Source organism: Callorhinus ursinus, unplaced genomic scaffold, assembly GCF_003265705.2.
Source record: "Callorhinus ursinus isolate GAN/ISIS: 27379988/994484 unplaced genomic scaffold, GSC_fseal_2.0 scaffold44, whole genome shotgun sequence".
Lineage (NCBI taxonomy): Eukaryota > Metazoa > Chordata > Mammalia > Carnivora > Otariidae > Callorhinus > Callorhinus ursinus.
In genome coordinates this window covers 9,417,141-9,442,377 of record NW_027397106.1, presented here as the reverse complement: position 1 = coordinate 9,442,377, position 25,237 = coordinate 9,417,141, and the positions used below count along the sequence as shown (strand labels likewise).

Sequence of the window (25,237 nt, the reverse complement as noted above, 5' to 3'; positions counted from 1 at the left end):
TCCTCCGCCATCTTGCTCCGCCCCCTGTTTCCAAATACTTTCAAGTCATCAAACATATATGGAATCCAACGTGGCTGGAGGTGACAACAAGGAACTGAGGATGGTGAAACTTTAAAATCGAACCAGTTAAGAGTAGTAGGGGTGGAGAGAACTGTTTACTGTATAAAGGGGAAAAAACTGCTCCACAGATACCAGATACTATCCAGAATTCTCACAGCTACCTTCTCTTGGAACCAGATGTAACTGAGAAGGAACATATGGCTAACTCCACACAAAGCCATCACCACTAGCAAAACAAGCAAAACAAAGCATGTATCTCAAAAACAGTGACTTTAATATTATCATCTTCTTACATGAAAAATAAATGAGTGGGGAAAATATGGGTACGTAAGACATATCCAAAGCATGAACCAGGAACAACGCAAAGGGATCTCAACTCCTTGTCAACTAAATCATATTTCTCTTCCCTCAGCTTATTTATTAAAACATTCTATTTCCAGAAGTAAGTGATGAAGTTAATTTTAAAATTCAAGCAAATTTACTTCATGATAAAAGGGATTTGAACAAAATGAAGGATAATGAGATGATTCACTTTTTTGCAAGACATCTAGTAATCCCAGTGTCTGATATAAAGCTCATCTCCCCTGATGACTTGAGAGGCAACCTAAAATCATGTTGATTAAAATGCCCCTCTTGATACTGATGTGTTCTTAAAAAAAGTAGGGAGAAAAAATAAATTATAATGAAGAGGGAAAGGAAAGAAAAGAAATAATAAACAGAGTAAGGTGACAGAAAATAAAGATCCCAGGATGTGCCATCTGAAAAGCTAGTCAGGGACCTGGTGTTTAAAAATTGTGAGGCCCTGGGGCGCCTGGGTGGCTCAGTTGTTAAGCGTCTGCTTTCAGCTCAGGTCATGATCCCGCGGTCCTGGGATAGAGCCCCACATGGGGCTCCACGCTCTGTGGGAAGCCAGCTTCCCCCTCTCCCACTCCCCACTGCCTGCCTTCCCTCTCTCGCTGTGTCTCTCTCTGTCAAAAAAAAAAAAAAAAATCTAAAAAAATAAAAATTGTGAGGCCCTGTACCAGTTTAATTTTTGGAACCAAATTTTTTCCTCTGTGAAATGGAGATAATATTGCCTTCCTTGTCTAATTTACAGATTTCTGTGAAGCTAGAAAAGATAGATCAGTGAGGTCACTGTTGCACTTTCTCACAGCTCAGTTTATGATGGGTGTGGGCAGAGAGAATATGCTGGTAGTTTAGCTTCTAGGTAAGTGTTTCCAGATGATTCTTAACTTGATAATTATGCCCTCCAACCTGAAAAAGACTTTGAAAACTCATAATTTTTTAGAAATCAATGAGAAAAACATCAGCCGCCAAAATAAATAAAAGGGTTAAAGGAATATGGGCACACAATTCACAAAAGAAAACAAAAAGCAATATACACTTGATGGAACAATGTTCATATTATAATAAAAGACATTTAAAAATACGAAGATATATCTATCTTCGTATTTTTGTAAACCTGCAAAATTTACAGGTAAAAAAGGAAAAACTACCAGTACAAATGAAAGTTCAGACAACTAGCCTTTTCATATACTGCTGGTGGGAATATAAATTGGTACGAATTCTCAGAGGGCAATTTCATATGTCTCAAGTATTTCATATATATATGTATGTGTGTGTGTGTGTATATATATATATATATATATATATAAAGTATTAAAATGTACAGAACTTAGGCCTAATCATTCTCTTTCTAGAAGGTTACAAAAATTCCTGCACCACATATTATCTGTGAAACTGACATTTTGAAAATTTCAACCATATATGGCTGGCTAAATAAATTAATTTATCTATTTTATAGGACATTATGCCACCATCATAAATTATGTTGTAAAATATTATTGATATATGAGAAAATATTTATACTAAATTAATAATTTGAAAAGATTAAAAGTATGATAGCATGATTCCCATTTAACTTAAAAAGGTACACATACATTGCATACACAGATAAAAGAATAAAACTACTTCTAAAGTATCAACCAGCAGTATCTCTAGGAGATGGGATACTGGGAGATTTTAATCACTTTCCTCCTTCTTTGGGCTTTTCTGTATTTATTTTCCTGGAGATGTTTATTACATCTGTATCAGAAAAAAAAATGACTCATATACAAAAGAAAACATGTAGCAATACGAAAGCAGCAAATTTAGGGTTTCATGTAAATATGGTACATTTGAATTGACCAAGAGTACAGTAATCTCTTTCATAGTTGAATAATAGAATAGAATACCATATTTTCAAATATATGTGTTTGGTTTCCCCTGAATTTCAGTAGGGTTTCTATTGATAAATATTATCTGCATTCATTTTGGTGGGCTGGTTCTATTATGTACATAAGGACATACAGATTTTGCACAATTAAAAAGGAAAGCTTATCTGTAACTTTTAAAAATACTTAGAAAATGTTTAAAAAGGTTAGAAACATGGGTAAGAATTTCTTCATGGAACAATATCAATAAATTCACCAGAGAAAATATAATCTAATCAGGGAGATGCCTGATAGGATAAAGCAAACTAGAAAGGAATAATACCAGAAAAAACGTTTGAGTTGAAAGTGCCTCAAATTTGCATTTACTACTGATACAGAAGATTCAGCTATTGATAGACTAAGAAGGCAGAGGCTAATGCACGGAGATGAACAACCTCATTCTATTCCTCTGCTGGGATAATCTTGGAATAACATTCAGGTCATTATGTTGCAGTAGAAGAAAAAATACGGACATAACAGGTTTGGTTTAGTAAAAAGCAATAAACATGAGTAAGGAGCTAGGAGGACTGACAGGGATATGAGCTCACTGTGTGGCATGTGACTGAGTTTAATTTTGGATACTATATATCTAAGAAATTCTAGGCAATGGATCTAAGAAATGACAAAGAACCATGGCAGCCGCCTACCAGTATTTATAAGGCATATCCTGAACTTCTCCTTACATAGAACCAGGGAAGTATGGCACCTGGATGTAACAAAGGAGGAAAAGTCTCAATTTAATTCAGGCTCAGCTTTCTGGTGAACTATCTGATCATCAGTCTTAGGAAGGCACTCATGAACCCCACAGATATCCTATACCAGATGAGATAAAGTATATACATACACAAAATTCCCTCCTCCCTAATACTTTGTATTCCTTATAACTCTGATGCGATGTGCTTTGATGCTCTTGGTAGTTAATCAACAAATATTTGTTGAATGAATTAATGAATCCAAATATCTACTGATACTCATTCAAATCCCGGAACTATTCTGGGAACCCAGTGATGAACAAAGCAGAACCAGGAGACATTTTCCCTGCCTTCAAGGAGCTTACAGGAGCTAAGGAAAGACAGGCAAGAAGAAAAACACACGGAGGGGGTTGTGTGTATTAACTTCTGAAGGAAACACAGCAGGTAAAATGATGGGGAACCACAGGGCATGGGGAAGGGGCTACTGAGAGTAGACATGGAAGGAATATTTAAGTTAAAACCTAAAAGATGAGGAAGAGCCACATGTGCAGAAAGGAAAGGGAGGAAAGTGTTTCAAGTAAAAGACACAATATATAGGACTGAAGAAGAAAGAGGTTTGGGATTTCTTCCAGGACATAAAAAGAGGTCAACGAGACTAAACATAAGAAGCACGACATACAGTAGACTGAGATGAGGTAGGAGAGGTGACATTAATAGAGTGCCTTCGACTTGGATAATGGGAGGGAGAAAGAGACAAGGGTCCGGATTTGAGCTCTTATTTGAAAACCTAAACAGAGAACATGTAGATGAATTGAGTGTGGAAGGAATCAAGAATGTCCTCAATGCCCGTGGCTTTAACAAAAGTGTGGTGGCTAAGGCCAAAATGGGTTTGATTGGGAGAGAAATGTTTTCCTATTCTGAATTTCAGCTTGCTCCTTGGGTACAGTAATCTCTTTCATAGTTGAATAATAGAATAGAATATCATAGTATCTGGTTAGGCATATGCTGTTGTAGGCACTTCAAAAATCTAATACTTTTAATCTTGACAATACCTTTATACAGTGGGTAAAATTTCTCCATTTTACCAACAAAGAAAGAGTCTCAGGATAGGTAGAGTAAACTGGTTGAGTTTCCCGGCTAGTAAGAGACAGGTTTCTTCATACACCCCTCACCTCCTAACTCTTAGCCAATGTTTTCCCCTCATTTCTTTCACCCCTCATTTTGCATCCATCCTTATAATTTTATACAAGCAAATGACCAGAGCTCATTGCTTATAACTGTTTAGCAATCGTTCTGTCTTTTATTAGTTTTAGTTAAGTGAATATATCTCTACCTCCTCTCAGAGATTATAAAGTCCCCAAAGGTATAGGTTTTACTTATATTTGTATCACCCATAGCACTAAGTACAATCTCCAAATAGCAGTTAATAAATATTTTTAAAAAGTAGTTATTCCAGGCACTGCTGTCAACTTCTTACATATGTATTAAACTCACCCAATCCTCACACTGAGTATGAGGTAAGTATTATTATTTCTAATCTCATTTTATAGATGAGGAAACAGAGGTGCTGAGAGATAAGTCACTTGCTGAAGGTCATTCATTCAATAAGGTGCACAGTCAGGATTCAAACCCAGGGCGTCTGGCTCCAGAGGGATGTGTGTGAAAGATACAATACCGAAGTGCAATAGCACACACCCATTCTAATAATCTAGAAGGAATATGAGGCTACTAGAAACCTAAAGCATTCAGGGAAGTGCCAAGGAGTGGGTAGCAGTGTCCCCTACATGATTCTACTTGGCACTGTCGCTGATATATAACCTAATGGACTTGAACTTGAGGATGGTGAGACTCGGAGCCAAACTTCACAATTATATGTTTGGCTCACATAGCCATACTCTGGGGACAGTTTCGCTTTCCTTAAAATGATGGAAGAAAAGAATAGCCAAATGTTATTTCTTCTTCTTATATGAATGGGGTTTCCCCACTTATAATAACTGAGAATTTGAGCAAGTTACTCAGCCTCTCCCAGACACAGCTTCCTCATCTACTCAGCAGGGATATCTGCAGCATGGGGTTTTGTTAATTAGGTATCTAGCTCAAGGGAAGCATTCGCAAGATGACAGCTATACACCCCAACTCTAAGACCAATGCGTCCAAACCTAAGACCAACTCTTGAATTCTATTGATGAAACTACTTCTGAAAAGACAAAATGCCCTGATCATCAGGTGAATGCTTTAGCCAATCACTTGTTTGTTTTCATTCTAATAGATGCGGAGACTGACACACTTTGGGGAATTGAAGTCTTCTGCTAGATCACTTCAGGGGCATGTTCTCTACTGCATTCTTGCAAAGTTAAATATGCTTTGAACTGAACTGCTAAAATCTCTGATAATCAGAAGTCAGTTACCACCTACTCCCCTTCTTCCTCCCAATCCCCCCCAAAAGCTAAGACCTTTAGTTCACCCAGTTTGAGAATGGGGGCTGGAGCCAATTATGTTAGCATCCATATTATAGTGTGGTAGCTTATCAAGTTTTGCATTGCATTATTGAACCTTATCAAGTTCCACTATAATAGTTTTGCAAAGCAGAAGCAGCCTGTGGTTTGTAGAAGGATGTAGTTGGACATGAAGCTGGAAAGACAGACTGCTTTGCTAAGCTCTGTGAATGTTATTCTGTGGGCAATGAGAAGTCACTGAAGGTTTCTAGAGAGGGAAATGACTACACTGAATAGGAAGGTAGAGCCATGGATAAAGTTGAGGTCATAATGAGGCAAAAAATTCCACAGAGTGAGACTGTCAGTAGAATATCTAAAATGTCCAGATTAAAAAAAAATGAAGATTTGAAATGAGATAGTGACACCAAGAATAATTATAATGCCAACTTACATATTTATAATGCTTTGAAAGGTTTTCAGCATTCCATTATGTATAGTCTTCCTATAGAAACCCACACCAACCAAGCAGACTAAGGAGTAAGGACAATGTAGATTCTTTCCTTCTCACTTCATCTCTCTTCATCTCTCATTACCTCTCCTCACCTCTCATCATCTCTCATCATTCTCTCTCTCTCTCTCTCTCTCTCCCTTTTTGTTAAGTAGGCTCCATGCTGGGAATGGAGCCCAACACAGGGCTTGAACTCATGGGGTGTGAACTCACAACCCTGGGATCAAGACCTGAGCTGATACCAAGAATTAGACACGTAACCAACTGAGCCACTCAGGCATCTCTCATTATTTCTCATTATCATTATTTCTTCTCTCTCTGTCTCTTTCTCCTGCCCTCCACCCTGCCATCCAGCATCTCAACTGCCTCTCTATTCTGGAAACAACATCCACTGTGTGAATCCAGGTAGGAAGCAGGGCACCCCTCCCACTATGGAAGCCAAAAGAAGGCAAGACATGTTCTCCCCCAGCCATGCTCCTGCCACTTCGCAAACACATGGCCATGTGACATAAACTAAAACAACTACATGCTTCTACCCAGGAATTTCGAGCATAGATTGGGTGATGGGGAAGCAAAGAGATCACTGGCATTGATTCTCAGTGCTATGTGTCCTTGCACGGCATCCATCTTGCAGTGGCCGCCAGCAGCAGGGGTGACATGTTATGATCCCCCCATCCTGAGAAAACTGTTACAGTGTAGAAGATTCCAGAGATGCCTTGGTCTCTGTACATTTTCCAGACTGTTCCTTAAGCTTTGTATGTATTCTCTGAGCCCCTTACACGTTCCCAGGAAATCCCTTGAAGCTTAAGACAGCCAAGTTTTTCCTATTACTTGCAACTAAAAGCCATGACTACATATAAACAAGTCATATTTCCCCCCGTTTGCTGACAGGAAACTGAGATTCAGAAAGGCTGAGAGTTGCCTGTGGTCACAAGGGCAGGTGGTAGACAGCTGCATAGGGCTCTTGACCCCGTACGCTTTCAGTTGTTTATCAATGGAATCATGAGATTCTGCACAGAAATGTGGAAATCTTTACCGCTAGAAGAGGGGCAGATAATACCACAAATTGTAATGTGTGCAAAGAGAAGCCAAACAAAATCAAAAGCATCATTAATATCAGCCAAGCTAAGGCCGACAGCCCCAGGCCCTGCTCCTCCAGCAGAGGACTTACAAACGGTAACATGTCCTCTTTCACGGATTAATTCACAGTGAAATCCCGCAAACCAAATCTACATGTTGTATTCCCTGTGATGATTACGTTCTATGTAATATGCCGTCACCTCCTTACAAGACATTGACTGCTACCCCCTTCTGAGAGATACAACATCAATCAAAGAACAGATAGGCCATTAGAAAACAAAACAACATCCAGTATTCAACAGTTTTATTTCCATGGACCTTTTCTAGTTTATCAACAAATTATATGCATTTTTGGTCTAACCAATTTGTTCTGCTATCAACATTGCCATAAACTAAAGTTTTTAGGAGTTTTAAAAAATTGGCCAAGTACCAGACACTACAAGGTAATGGCATAAAAGTTCTTCTTGTGACATTACTATTTAAGTGTCTTATAATTTAATTTCACAAGGAAAACCGATACAGATGAGTTCCAAATTTATTGACATGTCTGATGGTTCTTCTGGGGTTTATATCAATGTGACTTATGGATTTAGTAGGGTCATGACTCATAAAGAAGATGAAACTTTGAACATTATTTCTATATTAAAACTTTCATGGCTTAAGATGACCATATTTATGCTCACCTTAATACCATAAATCATAGGTTGCAAACTAAAAATATTCTAATTCATGAGTCAGGCAGACAAAGTAAATAGCTGAGGCAGACTGGTTGTAAGAATTCTGGTATTCAAACATGAGTATTCTTACTGGAACTGCTGAGTCTGAGTAACTGGGAGACAAGGAGTGTGGTGAACTGGAGAGGCCTTCTTCTCAGGGGGCTGCAGTGATACCAACCCAGACTTAATGGAGAACAATCTGGAAATCTGGCTGGAAATCCAGATTTTCATAATGAAATCTTTTGGCTGTTTAAATGTTGAATCATTAAAACATCCCAAAAGCCAAATATGTTGTCCCTGAGAGCCAACTGTGGCCCATAGTTCACTATTTTGTGACTCAGATATAGTCCTGCTGGCATGGAGCCTTCCTGAATGAAAAGGTCATTCTCAACAACCCTTCATTCCATCTAGAGGGTCTATGGCAGCAGTAATCCTCCAATAACCACCTAAGTCTACAAATGAATTTTTAAAATAGTGCTTTCAAAATTATTATCTGTGAATTCCTTCATATTATTAAGTTCAGAATCTTTTAAAAAGGAGGCAGATGAGAAATATACTACATCATCATTTGATTTACTATGTTTGCGATAAATGTATAGTCTATTTCTGCGTAATTTTTTGTGTTTATACGAGTGTTTGTGTTCGTTAGAAGCAGACTAGGAAAATATTTTGAAAATAATGAGCATCCTTAACTTTTACTCCAAAACCAATTATGAAAAAAGTAACTCAACCATTAAAGTGAGGAATGTGGGCATAAATATGAACTAGATTCCTGCTCCCCCAACAGACTATCACTTCATCTCCCCAGACTTACCCTAGAATTATTAGACTTGAAATATTGCTCCTCAAAACTGGGAAAGAGATGGGAACTGAGAATCATTTCAAAATATAGTTTGGGACCATTTAACAGAGTGAGCTAGCAATAATAGTGCATTAGTTTTATTTTGTTGCCATAACAAAGTATTCTAAATCAGGGGCTTGAAACAACATAAATCCATTACTTTATACTTCCATAGGTCAGAAGTCTGACATACGTCTATCGGGCTAAAATCAAGATGTCCACAAGGCTGCATTCCTTTCTGGAGGCTCTGTTTTCCTGCTTCTTCCAGCTTCTAAAGCCTGTTCCTCTAGAGGCTGCTCCTGCCCACAGTCCCGTCTCATCTCCCGAGCCAATCATGTTGTAACTCTCTGACCATTATTCCTAGCCACATCTTCCTCTGACAACAGTCAGGAAAGTTCTTTTGGAGGAACTCAAGTGATTAGTTTGAGCCCACCCGGATAACACAGGATAATCTCCTCATTTCATGGTCTTTAACCTTAATTAGGTCTGCAAAGTCCCTTTTGCCATGTTAAGTAACGTATTCACAGGTTCTGGGGATTCGGATGTGGACATCTTTGGAGGGTCATTATTCTGCTTACCACAGACAGGAACATAATAACAACTCCTACTTATAACTGCTTACTCTGTTCCAGCCGTCACGCTTATTACTTTGCATACTTCATCTCATTTAATTCTAAAAACAACGTATAAGGTATGTAATGTCATTCCACTTTAAAGATGAAGCAACAGGCTAAGAGGTTAGAGAAGTTGCTCAAGATCACAGCTAGCAGACAGCGGAACAAGGACTCGAGTCTAAGAAGCCTGAAGGAGTTAGGATCGGGAAGCTAAAATGCCACAAAATGCTCATGGGAAGAGAGGTCTAAGGAGATTGTGATTTGATCTGGATCAACTAATGAGAGAGGCCCTGTGGGCTGCTTAGCCATTTCCCATCTTGTTTTTGTTGCTGCTGCATTTCATAACATTTAATGGACATGTGTATGCAAACCTATGGCATAAAAATGCTGCAGGTAGCCACTTAATGGTTATGATTTTGTTCTAGAAAATTCTAAAATCAGTTCTCATCAGAACACACTGAAAATTTACTTTCATGGAGTTCCAGGAACACGAACAAAGCGTTCTGTCATCTTTAACATGAAATACCGTATCACTTTGATTCTAGGTCTGCACTCAAAGTATCATCAATTTAATAAACGACTTTTGGGCAAAAAGAAAAAATAAAGCACTGACATACATCTTCAACATACATCTCAATTAGAATGTGTACAGACTGAGTGAAATGTTTCAGAAACTGTAAAATGTGTCTTACAATTTTTTACAGGATTTTCTGGCTTTATCTCTTACAATGCCATTCACACCAAACCTGCTATTATACAAGAACCTATACTTTTGTACCTACTCTTCCTCCATCCTGATACGTTGTCTCACACTTCTTCCTCTCCTGAAATGTCTGTTCATCCTTAAAAAACCTCAATTTAAATGTCATATGGTGATGCCTGCCTGTATCCAGGTGTAAGCCAGATTATTCACTGCCTCTTCCAGGCTCCCCACAGCTGTCTGCATGCTTCTCTGTTACAGAATGTACCACAATGTACCATAGTGATTTATTTATACCGTCTCCATCTATTAGATTGGACAATAACCTTAGCATGCACCCGTATCAAGGTTCAGGTGTAAAGAAAACCGAAAGTAATGTGTGACATCTCATGAGTTTTTCACAGTCACTTACCTACAAGTTCTTACAGGACACATTTTTTAAAACTTTTTTTTTTAAAGATTTTATTTATTTATTTGACACAGAGAGAGAGACAGCGAGAGAGGGAACACGAGCAGGGCGAATGGGAGAGGGAAAAGCAGGCTTCCTGCCGAGCAGGGAGCCAGATGCGGGGCTCGATCCCACGACCCTGGGATCACGACCAGAGCTGAAGGCAGACGCTTAACAACTGAGCCACCCAGGTGCCCCTACATGACGCATTTTTATTCCTCTCTCTCTACCCTTATTCCCAACCTGGTGCTCTTATCAGTATTTAGCTGAAGTGGGTTAGTCAACTATAATATTCAATGTCTGTAGTAGGCAGCCTTTAAGGATGATCCCTAGTGATCTCCACCTCCTGATATTCATGCCTTTGTGTAATTCCTTCCCTTTAGTATGGGCTGCACCTAGTAATTTGCTTCTAACTGATTTGCAACAGCAAAGGTAATAGGATGTCACTAACTGGCTTTGATGAGGCACACTGTCATGTTGGAAAGGCCCACATGGTAAGGAGCTGAGGGCAACCTCCAGGCAATAGCCAGTAAGGAATGGATTACACCAACAATCACATAGGTGAGCTTGGAGAAAATCCTTCCCCAGCCCTGGTGGGCACCGTGATGGCAGCCCTACAAGAAGTCCTGAAGCAGAGGACTATAAGAGCAGAGGAGCTATTCCATACCCGGATTCCTGACCCACAGACATTGTGAGGCGCTAAAATGTGTTATTTTAAGCTGCCAAATTTGGGGGTTGTTTGTTATGCAGCAGTAGATAACTAATACAATGTTATCCCCCTTGATAAAACAACTTTGAATAAAAGGAATCTTCATATATGGTATCAGAAGTTTTATGAAGAAAAGACCAATACTAAAATAGGTGGCAACAGACAATGAAAGTACCGTTCAACCAGTCAGTGTGGGTCTCTCTCCCCGCAGCAGAAGCACACAGGAGAGAGAGAGAGTTCTCAACTTAAGAAACTCACCCTCCGAGCCCAATCCCATGACTGAATATGACAGTGAGGAGGCCTCCTGGACCGGGGAGAAAGGGAGAGCATCAAGACAAGGCAATGTCATCAGGAAATCACACACCCACTGCAAGATTAGATCGGCAGTAGAACCAGAAGAGGAACTCTGTTCCGTGGAGCACTGGAATAGTGAGGAGGCAGAAGGAAAGTCAAACTTTCATACCGCTAACATGCCAACAATCAGAGAAGGACATGAAAGGCGTCTCTTGAACTTCAACTCCGATAATACTGTCCTCCACAGGTGTCTGTTGCTAAGACACCGCTCTTATTACACTCCTGGCATGTATAATCTTTTTATTCCCCTATGTGAGTTTTTGACTCTGTGCTTTTCGAACAAAAATCTCAAAATAAAACTCAAATAATACATCTATTTGGGACAAAGGTGAATCAGGGTTTACTGACTAACCGAGGGAAAGCAGGTGAGGCTGGCTAATGAGGCAGCTCCCGTCAGCTCAGCGCTCAGGTGAGCTTGCACAGAGGCAAGCTCGTGGAGACACGTACCAGTCAGTGCTCTGATGATCAAACCGTGGCCAGGCCGGGGGTCATACATGGACACGATGGCTGCATCGAGAGGCTGCAATAAAGGCTCTGACAAGCCTGGAAACCGCTATACATTGGAGCTGGGATGCTTCCCCTACTCACTGACAGATGCAGATTGCACAGACTCCTTTCCAAGCTTTTCATCTTTAAAAAAGGCAATTCAGCTCCCTGAGCCTTTGGGCCTATTCCATTTTGAGCTGACTGCTAATTGTATGCATGCACATATGTGTTTCACAAAAGAGATAAGCACATTGCCTTGGCCTCCTCACTAACTGCACAGACATGACTCACTTCTGTTCTCTGCAAGTTTTCTAAACGTGGCCTGAAGTTTTCCAAACATTAACCCTTCCCAGTAACCACACTCCACATTCATCTAGAGATGTTTTCTGGATTATGCTTGCTTAAAATTGCTTTTTACTATTAATTCTTTGAGTCCTGGGGCTTGTTATTTTCATTTGCTTTTGTGATCATGTTTGTATTTTCAAACTTCTCAATAATAACTCTGCAACGTACTCATATACGGTGAACCACAGGAAATGAATAAGGTATCTTCTAGCACTAGGGGCCATATTTTAAATTTTAAAACCTAAAGTTGACCGATTTTCATATTTTGTGAAATATACAGTTTTATCATATTTTGCAATTGTGATTCCAGGAAAAGAAAATTTTAGAGTGGTTGTTCATAAAAATGCAGAAGTCCTTCCCAATAGTCATGGCGACTAGTAGACAGATGGTAGGACTGGCTGATTGCTGATTGTGAGTCTTTAGAAAAGAAATCCACACAGAAGCAGCCGAGCTCATGAAATCTGCTGTGCTTGAGAACTGAGCAGACTCATTAATTATTTAGAGGTCATATTCCATACTCTGGGCAGATTAGTATCCTCATAGGGCCCCTGGATGCATCTAGGTAGCCCCAGAGCACCCCAATCTAATGCTTATTCACAAGAGCAATAGGAACACCCCATCCTAGGAAGTACAACAAATCCACCTACAGAAGGAGTTTTCTAACTTCCAGAGAAAGTGCCCGTTAGTTATATCAAGGTTTCTCTTTTCTTTCTTTAAGCCCCTTTTCGCAGTTACATAATAAGTACAGTTGAACAGACAAGAACACTTTGAATGCACTGCTCCAGCAAAGCTATGTATTTTTCTGAAAAATAATAACTCATTTGAAAAGTAACTAGACAAAAGTGCCCAGTTGAAAAGGTCCCAGGGAAATGAGACCTTTCCTCAAGAGGATAGACTGTCTAATCATAATTGGAACAACAATGATAGTAGCTAACGTTTATTAAAGATTTCTTCTGTGCTAGGCATTTTACTAAAGATAAAGTGCCAAGGCATTTTACAACCAAAATAACCTTGTTTATTTAGAATTTTTTTTGTGTGAATGCTGATATGCATATTTTCCCTTCCTGTTCTTTATCATCGTTCTCTCTGGTCTGTGCTTCTCTGCGCCCCCTCCCCCCATCCTCTCTGCCATTGTCTACACTATCTTATTCCCTTTACTATTTATATACCAGTAATCACCATCATATACACACAGTGAGTTATCTGTCTTGTTCTGTACTTGTGATTTTGATAAATCCATGGAGGGCTATTTTTAAATAGCTGATAATGAAGTTATTGTCCATCCATACAATAAATTACCAGCTCCAGTTTAAATTCTTTTTGGAGGAATGCAGAATATAAAAGAATACTGTGATTGCTGCCTTTCCAAATATTGTCTCTTTAAAAACTTTAAGCCATTTACCCTTTCTAGCATTGCTTGATAGGGAACTTTAAAGAAACACACACATACACACACACACACACACACACACACACACACACACACACACCAGCTATTTGAGGAAAGGGCATCCATGGGTTACAACTGACTTAAATCTGCTCCAGTTGCACAGTAGTAAATCCTTCTCTGTAACCTTCTGTGCATGACAATAGTATCCAAGACTCTTTAAAATGCTAGGAAACCGACAATAAAAAAGACAAATGAAGAAAACTTAGTATCATCCTAAAATTCATGACTCTTTCTCCGTAATCACCCAACTAAACAAATCTGACAAATCTGACAAATCATCTGTAGTGATGATTAAAAAAAAAATCAGTACTGACCATGTTAGAGAAAAAGAAGTAACTATAACAATAAGATCATAACATGTAAGCACTAGGAGTATTCAATGCTGTAAAAGGTAAGTACTTTCAGAAGTAAAATTCCTTGGGGAACACCAGAGGAGGCTCTTTGTTTGACAACAAAAATGAAGTGTCTAGTAAAATTCCTTGTGTTTAGACACTTTCTGGACCTTCCGTGATAGGTAACATGGACCAAAGCCAGCATCAGAAGCTCCTGGAATAACAGAAGCAGTCAGAGTCCCTAAAAAGCATATGGAGGAGGCATCAGGATAGTGTAATTTGAGGGGCCCTAAGGAATTCCCCTCTGTCACCTCTGCTGAGGACTGAAATTTTACCATTGGAGAATCATTCTCCTATGTTCATCTAAGAAGAGGTTTCCGAGAAAAGAAAGGAGGTGAAAGAATGGGGGACAGTGGGTCTTACTGAGAAAGCCAAAGGCCAATAAAAGGACACAGGGCACCATAAAAAGTGAGAGAAGGCATCACCACACAGGGCCTAAAGGAAACTTGCAGAAGAAAAGGGAAAGTTTGAAAAAAGAAGTATACCTTTTACAATTTTGATCAGCTAACCCCAAAGCACCATTTCTCACCCTTGGCACCATTGACATTTACGTCGTATAATTCTTTGTTATGGGGGCTATCTTGTAGTGAATGTCCCGAACAGGATGAAGATTAATGACTCAGTTGGAAAGTAACCAGGGAAAAGCTCCCAGCTGAAAGGATCCTAGGAGAGTAGGCTCCTCAGGAGGATATTTCCTCAAGAGGAGAGAGAGCCTATTAATAATGTTATAGGGTGTTCAGCAGCATCCCTGGCTTCTACCCACCCAGTGCCAGTAGCAACTCCCTTCCTCACAGTTGTGATAACCGCAATGTCTCCAGACAGTGTCAAATGACCTCTGGCAGGTAGGAGGGCAAAACTGCCCTCATTGGATAACCACTGCCCTAAAGGATCAATTTTCTCCCTAAGCTGGGCAAGACCTTTTCCATCCCTTCTACCAGTTTGCCCTTCCCAATTTTTTGTTCCCACTCTACACAACAGTGGGAAGATTTACAAGCTCATCAACATGAAAAAAGAATCAGAAATCCATTTTTAAGTTATAATAATCAGAGCAGAGAGATATAGCAGCAAGATCTGACATGAATGCCTCTTCACTCCAAATATTGTTATCCTTTGATAACTCCACAATTCTTGGACTCTGCCTTTGTTTCCAGAGACATTTTATTCTTTGTCCATTACACAAGACCAGTCCCAGGAAGGGATGTCCAGTAAAACTCAAAAAGATTTGCCCAATTCAATTAAGGCTTATACAAGTGAACCAAGGAAACCATCAGTCCAGATCAGTAACCAAGCAACTTTGTTATGCGTAAAAATTAAGTTATTTTTGCAACTAGAGATACTGAAGAGTGGGCTTCTAGCATCTTGGCTCATGTGAACCAAACCTTTTTCTTTCCCTTCTCTCTCCCCTCCTTTGTCTTTTTCTCCTTCCCTCCTTCCTTCCCTCCCTCCTTCTTTCCTTCTTTTTCATTCTCTTTCTTTCCTTGTAGGTATACCTATTCTTTCCTCTATAAGAACAGGAAGGGACATGAGAAGGAAAGCGATTATGAAGCATTAATTAGAAAAATAAATAAGTAACACCCTCGCTGGAAGGAAAATTATATTAATGGGTTTAGCAGAGCTTATTAAACTGCTATATCATTTGCGCCACTGAGTCATTAGTGTGGCTGTACAACAGAGTCAGAGGCCCAGAAAATGGCGATTTATACTTCTACTGACTTCTGATTCAGAATTATTATAAGATCTGTAGGGGAAACATTTCTCTTGGAATTGAAGCTAATGAACTGAAACAATCTATAGAAAGGCAGTTTAATTACTGAACTTTATAAATTAAATACTGTATTTCTATATAAAATATGAATCTTTCCCTTTATTATTTTTGTATGGTCACAAATTAAACACATGGTGAATAATAGAACTAAGACTAAGGAAGCTTATCTTTTTGCCCTCTTTTGCCCCATGGGTAAGACAATTAATCTCTCTGATCCTCAGTTTTCCCACATGGGAAAGTTAGGAGATTGGACTAGATTATCTTTAAGAATTCTTCCATCTCCAGAATTTTATGATCCTGGGGAAAATATAACTCAAACTGTCTGAAACTGAAAGAGAAAAAAAAAAAAAAAACCTATGCAATTCTACCAACTATGGAAGGTAATTACACTGTAGCATACATGATTTCTATGCAAGAGCTAAAAGGTTATAAAAGCAAAAAATGTTTCTTTTATTGGTCAAAGCTCTTAACTATAAAGTAACATGTTTCGCTCTTAGAGTCTTCTTTAAATTAGAATGATTCATTTTCAGGTGGGGCAAGCAACTTTGAGAGTCTGCTGGGTTCCGTGCTGAGAAAGTCAGCTATGTCATGGCAGAGAGTTCTTCAATAGGAAGGAGGGGCAGGGATCCAGAAGCAAAACAAATTCACAACTCCACGAGCTCAGCCACAAACATCAGAGAATGGCTCTGCAGTGGTGTTTTGACATTCATTCTGGAAGGCTTACCACTGCAAGTATATGGATATCTGTTTCTAAATCCATGGAAAATAAATCCCAGTCTTTATCAGAGAGATAAGGTCCAACTCTGTTCTTGTGGGAGCTCTTGAAAAGGTACTGCCTAGACACCTTCAGCGGCAAGGCAAGCCCCCATCAGAAGAGTCATTTCTTCGAGGCTTTGGTACAGATGCTAATGTTAAAGTGTGCAGGGAGAGATTCAAAGATGGAGAATTTAAGCATTCATTTCCTCTACAGGGACCCTGAATGTGTGCTGACCCTGTATGGTCTAACATAAAAAGTTTTGTCAAAGATCGCCTGACTTTGGGCTACAAAATAAAATCCACTCCTATTCCCTAGGAAATCCAACTTTCACATACGGATGTAAATCCTCCAATTTGTAGACCTATCCACAGTATATAGAAAATTTAAGGGCAAGAAATCCTTCTTTAAGTGGAAACAGAAATACTGTGCATCATTAAGGAAATACATTCCATCACCTGCCAGATCTTGAAATTCTTGGCTCTGGTTCTTTAGGCACAAAATCATGGTCTGAACAGCTTTTCTTAAAGTGATCTTGGCCTTCACTGGCATTCCTACAAAGGGATACTTCATTTGATATCATTAGATACTTCGGAATCTTAATGGAAAATTCTCCCTAAGTAGTCAAAAACAAACAGTCATTTGTGGGATTTTATTTGGAAGGAAAATACACTGGGAGAGGTGAAGCCAAAGCAGGAGCATCTCTGGAAGGGATGACAGCTCAATTATTCCTTGGATTTACAGCCAACAGACAGGCTTGGAATGGAAATGAATCTCTTAAAAATACCCTGCCCCGAAGAAACACTCCTCATTCAACAGCAGGCCAAATTATGTGTCATGTATTCTTATTTACAATCTCGAACACTTTTTAAGAATATAAGAAAAAAAGAATCAACTAAGAAGTATAAACATGTACAAAGCTTTTTAAGTCTTTCATGCCAAGGAATTGGCAGACTCATTGAAAACTGCTAGAACTCTTTTTTTTTTTTTTTTTTTGTTAATGAGCACATCTTGAAATATCGCTCTGAGATGCAGTGGTTTTGCTGATTGTTGTTGTTAACAAATACATTGGAACTCAGAATTATTGATATTACCAATAATACAGCAAACTGTGTATTTTATTCTCCGTGTATTTACTGAGATTTGTCATTTATATTCTTTTTTTATGTTGAAAAATATCTCTGCAGACCTCCTTCAAGAAACTCTGCCACTCAATGTGATTAATTTTCGTCTAATGAAAAAGTGCAGAATTGGTCCTATAATGTGGAAATGTTTGGAATTAAAAAAATAACCCACTGGCAACTCTATAATAAATACATATTCTATCTTCAAAATATCCTTGTGTTATTCTCCATAGGTTGGAAGGTCACTTCTCATTGTTCTTTATACCCAACATTTTGTTTTTATATAAATACTATATTTGAATTTAGAGGAAGGACCTGCCCTTTGCTTTAACTGATAACAAGATATCAAGTAGTACACACTATGGTCACTGTAATGGAAACTTGGAAGAGTGCACTCTAATACGAAGGCATAAGGTGACACTTTTATTATAGATTCATATTTTTACTGGAGTGTTATAGTCTTTTTCCCTGAAATCCTCTAAGTATTATTTGTACATCCATCTGATAAAAATTATAAAGTTGGAGGTAGAGTAGAAAGTGACAGGTAGAGTAAAAAGTGACAAGAATAATATTTTTAAGTGCTCTCTGGTTTTATAGTCCCACATATTTTTCTAAAATTTATTTATTTTTAAGATTATTCTATTTGAAAAAAAGGAAATCCAAAGAAATGTCTATTTCACACCCACTTTTCCTCAAACCCTATAGTCTTCAAGCTACTTACCTAGCACCATTTTCTTTCAATATTCTACAGGTAGGAAAGAATATGAAGCGAATGGGTTGTCTTATCCCAGGACCAACTTTAGGCATTACTAACACTCAAGATATCTCTGAACAGGACTCTGGATGGTACTGCAGAGAGTGATAGTTCATAAAACAAACATAAGCAAAACTTATTTGATGTACTCCACTGCATTTCCCAGAGGCATGAAGGAGCTCAATTCTCTTTAATATTCCCATTTCCTAGCACTCCAAGAATCTATTTCTGAAAACATCACATTATTTATGTTCTTCTTCCTCTATGCAAAAACCTACTGCCATATAAAGGAAATATTATTTAAGGGTTGTTTCTCACATTTGCCATAGAATTCACAGAAGTTTTGAGTATAAATACTGTTTAAGTATAAAATTAGCATAATACTAATTTGGTTCTCTAGTTTTTCTTTAACTCTCCTAACAGGGAGTATAAAACTTACCCAGAGCAAGCAGGTATTCCTTTCCTTAGAACAGGTTCAGAATTAACTACCAAATCAAGGAGATAGGCTTTTCCTTGTGAAAAGTATTGTTCTGTTGTAAGGGTGTATTTATGGCATAGAAGTAGACTTAAAAGGAACTCTTAAAAGTAAATTTAAGGCATGGGAATATGTACTTTCACCAACAGTCACTGTTTACCTGTACATGAATAATCATCAATTCTGATGTATCCAGTTTTGCAGACGCACATGAAAGAACCCGGGGTGTTAACACACATCGTATTCTCGCGGCAGTAATGGCGTCCTTCAGCACACTCATCAATGTCTGTGAAGGCAGAGGAGGGCAAAGAGGTCAACCGTGGCCAATATTCTAGAGTTTCTCTATAATTTTCTTTGGTGGGGAGAGGGCAATGGTTTCCAATTGAAAAGCATTTTTTAAAAGTATTCAAACCATCTCTAATAGGACTGTTTGATGTTCAAGTGACAGAAACCATGAACATTTTTTTCCAACAGCTCTTGCTGGAATTTCAAAGATGTCTGTATATTTCAACTTGCAATATTCTAAATATATTTAGAAATTTTCAGTGCATTCATCTACCTGTGTTTGATAAAATGAATCAGAAAGTACAAATCTGGCTACGTTAAAACTCCGAGCCTATCATATATTGTTTTTTGATTCACTGGCTATTTTCTATACTTGGGGAGACGCTAAGAGGTAAATAAGATATTCACATACATCAGAACTTGAATAACTTCACTTAAAGACATGAAACCAATAACATGTAGCTTATTAGAGATAGAAGTAGAGCTTATAGCTATCCCAGTAAGTGTCTGAACAGAGATGAAATTAAAATGTAGAGACCTGATATAAATGAGAAACCTTAAAAAAAAAAGGCATATTGAAGAACTTCCATAGCAATTCAGACACCAAGTTTTGAGTGTAAAGACTTACACATGGTAAGCCATAATGGGCACTAGTACTAAATGGAAAGAATGTGAATTTTTACAATAAGACTGTCCCCATTTTATAGCGCCTCTGTCCATGGAATATAAACTATTTTACAAATATTTTATCATTATGAAATACTGTTTATGAAGGGCCTGAATGCATGGGCCAGGCATGGTATTTCTCCTCCAGAAGTCTGCTTTCTCAAATCCTTATGCTGAATCCACAAAGTAGCAGTGCTCTCATTTGTACTAGTAAGAGAAATGGGTCAATTTTAGGAGATATCAGGTGACCTACTACTACAGAAGTCATGCTATTCCTATAACCTCAGCTATGTTCCCAGGCCTGAGAGTATCACAAGAAGTAATTGATAAAAGCTCAAAAAGTTGTAGGTTAGAGGGGGACCCTGGCAATCATCTAAGCTAACTACTTATTCTACAGATGGAAAAATGACAGTCTAGAAAGGCTCAATTTTCTATTCAACTTCTAAATGAAAGCTAATGCAAAAAAATGACACAATAAATTACAAACCTCTTAGCATACAAAGCTCTTCCCAGGCTTGGCCCTGACTTTCTCAGTTTTATAGCCTACGACCACACCCCTTCCTCCCTCTCAGGGTTCTGGCCACACAGAGCTTCTGGTCAGTTCTCAGATGGACCAGGCTCTTTCATATCTGCCTGCCTCTGTACATGCTGCCCTCTCTATTCCTTCTTTCCCTATCACGAGTCTTAGTGGATCTTGCCCACCAGTGGATTATCCTTCAAGAATCTGTTTAGGGGCACCCGGGTGGCTCAGTCGTTAAGCGTCTGCTCAGGTCATGATCCCAGGGTCCTGGGATCGAGCCCCGCATCGGGCTCCCTGCTCAGCAGGAAGCCTGCTTCTCCCTCTCCCTCTCCCCCTGCTTGTGTTCCCTCTTTCTCTGTGTCTCTCTGTCAAATAAATAAACAAAATCTTAAAAAAAAAAAAAAAAAGAATCTGTTTAAACGTCTCCCCGTGAAAACCTCCCCAATGAAGTAAAATGCTCTCTATGCAGTGCCCTCTTGGAACTTTTGTGTTTCCACTGCAGATTCATCCGCTGTACCTTTATTAACTTTTGTAGGCTTCTTCTCCCCAATAAGCCTTATATACTCCTCCAGGGTAGAGATCATCTATTCGTGTCTCTTAACTCTAGCTGCACATTATATTCATCTGGGATGCTTTTTAAAAACATTGGGTCTTGCGCCAACTCTCAAACCCCCATTCCAAGTCTGATTTAACTATCTGTGGTGGAATACAGGCAATGATTTCTTTTTTAAATCTTCTCCATGATGAGTCTAATGCAGGGATCAGCAAAATATTTCAATAAAGAGGTAGACAGTAAATATTTTAGGCTTTGCAGCTTATAGGATCTCTGTTGCAACTTTAACTCTGTTGTTCTAGCATGAAAGCAAGCGTAGGCAAATGTAAATGAATAAGCCTGGCAATATTTCAATAAAATTTTATTTACAACAACAGAAGTTGAATCAGATTTGGCCTGAAGGCCACAGTTTGATGGCCCTTGGTCTAATGCATAAGCAGGGTTAAGAATCACTAAGTATGTAATTCATTTTTGTATTCACAATACCTTATAGGGTATCTAGGATTTTACAGGGTCAATAAATGCTGCAGAATGAATGAAGAAATGTTTCAAGGCTGGTTTAAGGAAGAGCTAAGAATAGATCTCAGATTATCTGACTCCTAGTATAATACGCTTCTCATGATACCATGCTACTTCTAAATGTTTGCACTGGTCTGCAAGGAAAGTATCACATTCAATTACAGCCTAAAAATCAAACTACGGGCACCCTGGGGGAATATGTTGAAAACTCATTTGCTTCCAGGGTCTTAAGATAATAATAGGAATCATAGGGGACAATTAATGTGCTCAGCTGGATCAGTGGTCTTTAACCCCACTCCTCTGAGAGAGTGCTGCAGAGAAGTGAAAGTTACTGAAAGCCACTGCAGGAGTCCCCTGGGCTTAAGCTTGTGAACTGGAGGGATGCCCATGTAGAAGTTCATGTGTGCAAAGGTATAAAGAATTTACCTTTGGGGAAGAAAGCGCCAAGAATAATGAACACAACTCAGTGGAGACACCTTGGTTATCAGAGGGGAGAATTATTGAGTACACTGTGGCCTCTCCTCAAAACAAGACTAGTTCCTAGTGAGAGACCATATTTTCTGGTAGAGTCGAGGATGTAGCTTCAGGGCCTAGGACTGAGTCCCAGCTGGAGCAAGCATTAATTACTGAAGGCACTGTCCCTCTTTCCAAACAGTATGCTAGAGGGGGAAGCCCACCTCAGTAAGAGGAGCCACCAAACCTGGCAAGTCAAAGTCAAGGACACGAAGCACAAGAAATGAGAACTTTGAGAGTACTAAAGTCCTATGAGAAGAGACAGGGAAAAGAGACAATTAGGGTGATTTCTGTTAATGGACCCTATTTACAGCCAAAGTTATCAGATAGTTTGGTTTATAAGATAAATAGGGATGTTTTGTGAAAGGGCACATGGGCCTAAATACTATCTCTAATAGTTGCCTGTGGTGGGTCTACATCTCACACTATTGGGAGACACTGGCCAGTCCCATTTTCTTTTGTAGATGTTACCCTTGAAGCTAGCATATGATCAGAGAAAACACAATATAGGGTCATAAAGCAAAATGAGGAAACCTATTTAACGTGAAGCCTTTTAGGAACTTGAATGGTTTTGATCACAAAGAAATAACTGGATTCATGACCTAGAGATATGAAGTGTCAGGAACAGTATTGTGGGGGAAGGGGAGTAAAATACCAAAAAATATAAGTGCAACACTGTATACCTAATTGCCAGTTGCCTTTTTAAATTTCTCATGCCCCATCTTCAGAAAAGGAAGTCCCCAAAGAGCCTCATTTAAAACCGCAAAGCTACATAAATGTCATTTCTACTTATATGTGCAGATACTCACAGGCCCCGAAACAGCATGACTAAAAAGTGATCTGGCAGAAAATCATGTTCAAACTTAGTCCAGAGTATATTTTCGTTTGAAATCCCAATTCAAAAACTTAATGTCAAATTCTCACGATTCAGTTCAATTCTCGACATGCTTATTGAATGTCTTCTATGCCCAAGTCCCTTTCCTGGATTTTCAGTCATATTGATGACCCTGAGCGGTAGAACTACAGTCATAGGTGGGGAGTACCAGGGATGGCATTTGCTGCAATAGAACTTTCTACTAGGCAGACAGTACTGCACAAAGTTGGAAAGAGCTGCCACAGAAGGTAGCTCCTGCCAAGAGGAGGCATTCAAGCACGGGCTGAACATGCTGTAAAGATTCATGCAAAGAGCATGCTGCCGGACCATGTGGCTTTTATAACAACACAACCAAAATTCAGTACGAACACAGTTAAAGCACAGGTCCCGCCTTGAAAGAACTTACAATCCTTTTAAGTACTAGCAGCATCAGCCACATAGTGCCTTCTATGTGTTAAGCCTGCACTTTAGAGAACAATATCTCTATGAGATATCTCTATGGTTCCTTAAAAACAGAGGATTGCATGGTCAAATAAGTTTTCAGGACCATTATATTACTATTCTTCCTCCATCTCCCTCCTTAAAACTCACCATGTACATGAGGAAATTACAGGCTCTGAAATATCTAGTCATGTTTTTAAAATGTTCACTCATTAATTCAACAAGGATATAATGCATTTGCAACCTGTCCGAGTGCTGCATTGGACAACAAAGATAAATTGTAGCTGAAGAAATAACACTTAGGCAATAATGCTATGAAGTGTTGCATACTATATAACGGAAACATATACAATGTGCATTAAATAGGGAGCAACCAACTTCTTTAACACAGAGCCTTTTTTGTTCTGAGTTTATTAATGTGGAACAAATTTGGGAATTTACACTTGGTGATATAAATAATTTTATAACTCTTCCCTCCCCCACCTTGAGGAGCTGATAATGAAATTAAGAAGCTTGGATACAACATGAATAGGAGCATAAGGTCCTATATACCAAGTACCAGAAAAGAATAGAATAGAATAGAATAGAATAGAATAGAATAGAATAGAATAGAATAGAATAGAATAGGATAGGATAGAATAGAATAGAATAGAATAGAAAAGAAAAGAAAAGAATAGAAAAGAAGAAAAGAGAAGGGAAGGGAAGGCAAAGGAAGGGAACAGAGGAAAGAATGCACTCACTACCAGGACTGGTATTCAGAGGAAAGTTGGTGACTAAGAGCAGGGACAACCAAGGACAATTTGCTGGTCGGTGTGGCAGGGCATGAGGTAGATTTTGAAGAAGTAGGTTTACAGTGACAGAAGGAGGGGCTGCCACAGAACAATTTCCTGTCAAATAGAGATGCTCGATGATGAGCAGGAGGATTGTAGACACTGGAGTCTAGTGCAGGCAGCACAGGCGGCAGAGACGTGAAACACTGAGGAACAGTGAATATTCCATTTGGTTGGAGTTTATGCAGGAAATAAAACAGAAATACAGCTATGGGAGAGGAGACACAATGGGAATGCACTTAAATCGCCAACAAACACAAGAAAGGTATCTTCCTTGCAGTGATACGGAAACATGAAAGCATTTGGAAGGAGGGGAGTAGAGGAAGTGGCACAAAAATAAATCTCACGGGAGTTAATAAGATGGAGCAATTGTGGAGCTGATGAGAGAGGCATGATCGAGGTGAGGAGAAGTTCATTAAGTTAAAGTAACCTCCCGAGCCCCAGTTTCTCCCCATTACTTATCAGTGTCTGAAAATATTGTATTATTTGTTGGTATGTCTGTTGTCTCTTTCTATTGGAACAGAAGATTCGGGAGGGTAGAGACCTTATTCTAGGACAATGGCTGGCCCACCCTAAAAATCTGCTGGATGAATCAATGAATCCTTTCATGGCTTTTCATCTAGAAGGAGAAAGGATAAGTATCCTAATCCACATTGGTCTGACCTGGAGCTCCACTTGGCAGGGCGAATCCTTTGTCTTCCCAGTACCTTGCCCAGGTATTTACTTAGACATGAGGTTTTGGTAAGAACAGTGAACATAAGCCACTGTGGTAAAATACAGTCTTGCAGGGGGAAGGACACTGTAGTGGGAATAAAGAAGGCTGGGTTCTAGTCTTTGGCTCTGTTATAAACCTGACAGGCATTTCATCTCTCTGGACCTTAATTTCATCATCTATAAAAACAAAGGCTAGTGGTTTCCATGTCATTACCAGCCCTCATACTTTACAATTCTAACAAAGAGAACATGATTTCTATGGTTGCAGGGGAGAATCTGATTCTGCAGGATTTTGTAGGATACACAGTCATCCTCCAACAAACTTAAAAAGCATAAGTAAACTGTGTTTCTTACACTTGAACAACCTC

At 39.0% G+C, this 25,237-nt stretch overlaps 1 protein-coding gene across 6 annotated transcripts in view; it reads right to left on the bottom strand.

The window, feature by feature from the left end:
- Positions 1 to 25,237, bottom strand: part of NELL2 (neural EGFL like 2) — a 400,969-nt gene that overhangs the window by 135,980 nt on the left and 239,752 nt on the right. For all 6 annotated transcript variants that reach the window (XM_073882092.1, XM_073882091.1, XM_073882095.1 and 3 more), the window contains one exon: positions 19,115 to 19,240. In XM_073882092.1, the coding sequence (XP_073738193.1) occupies positions 19,115 to 19,240 (126 nt within the window). The remainder of the gene's footprint in view (positions 1 to 19,114; positions 19,241 to 25,237) is intronic.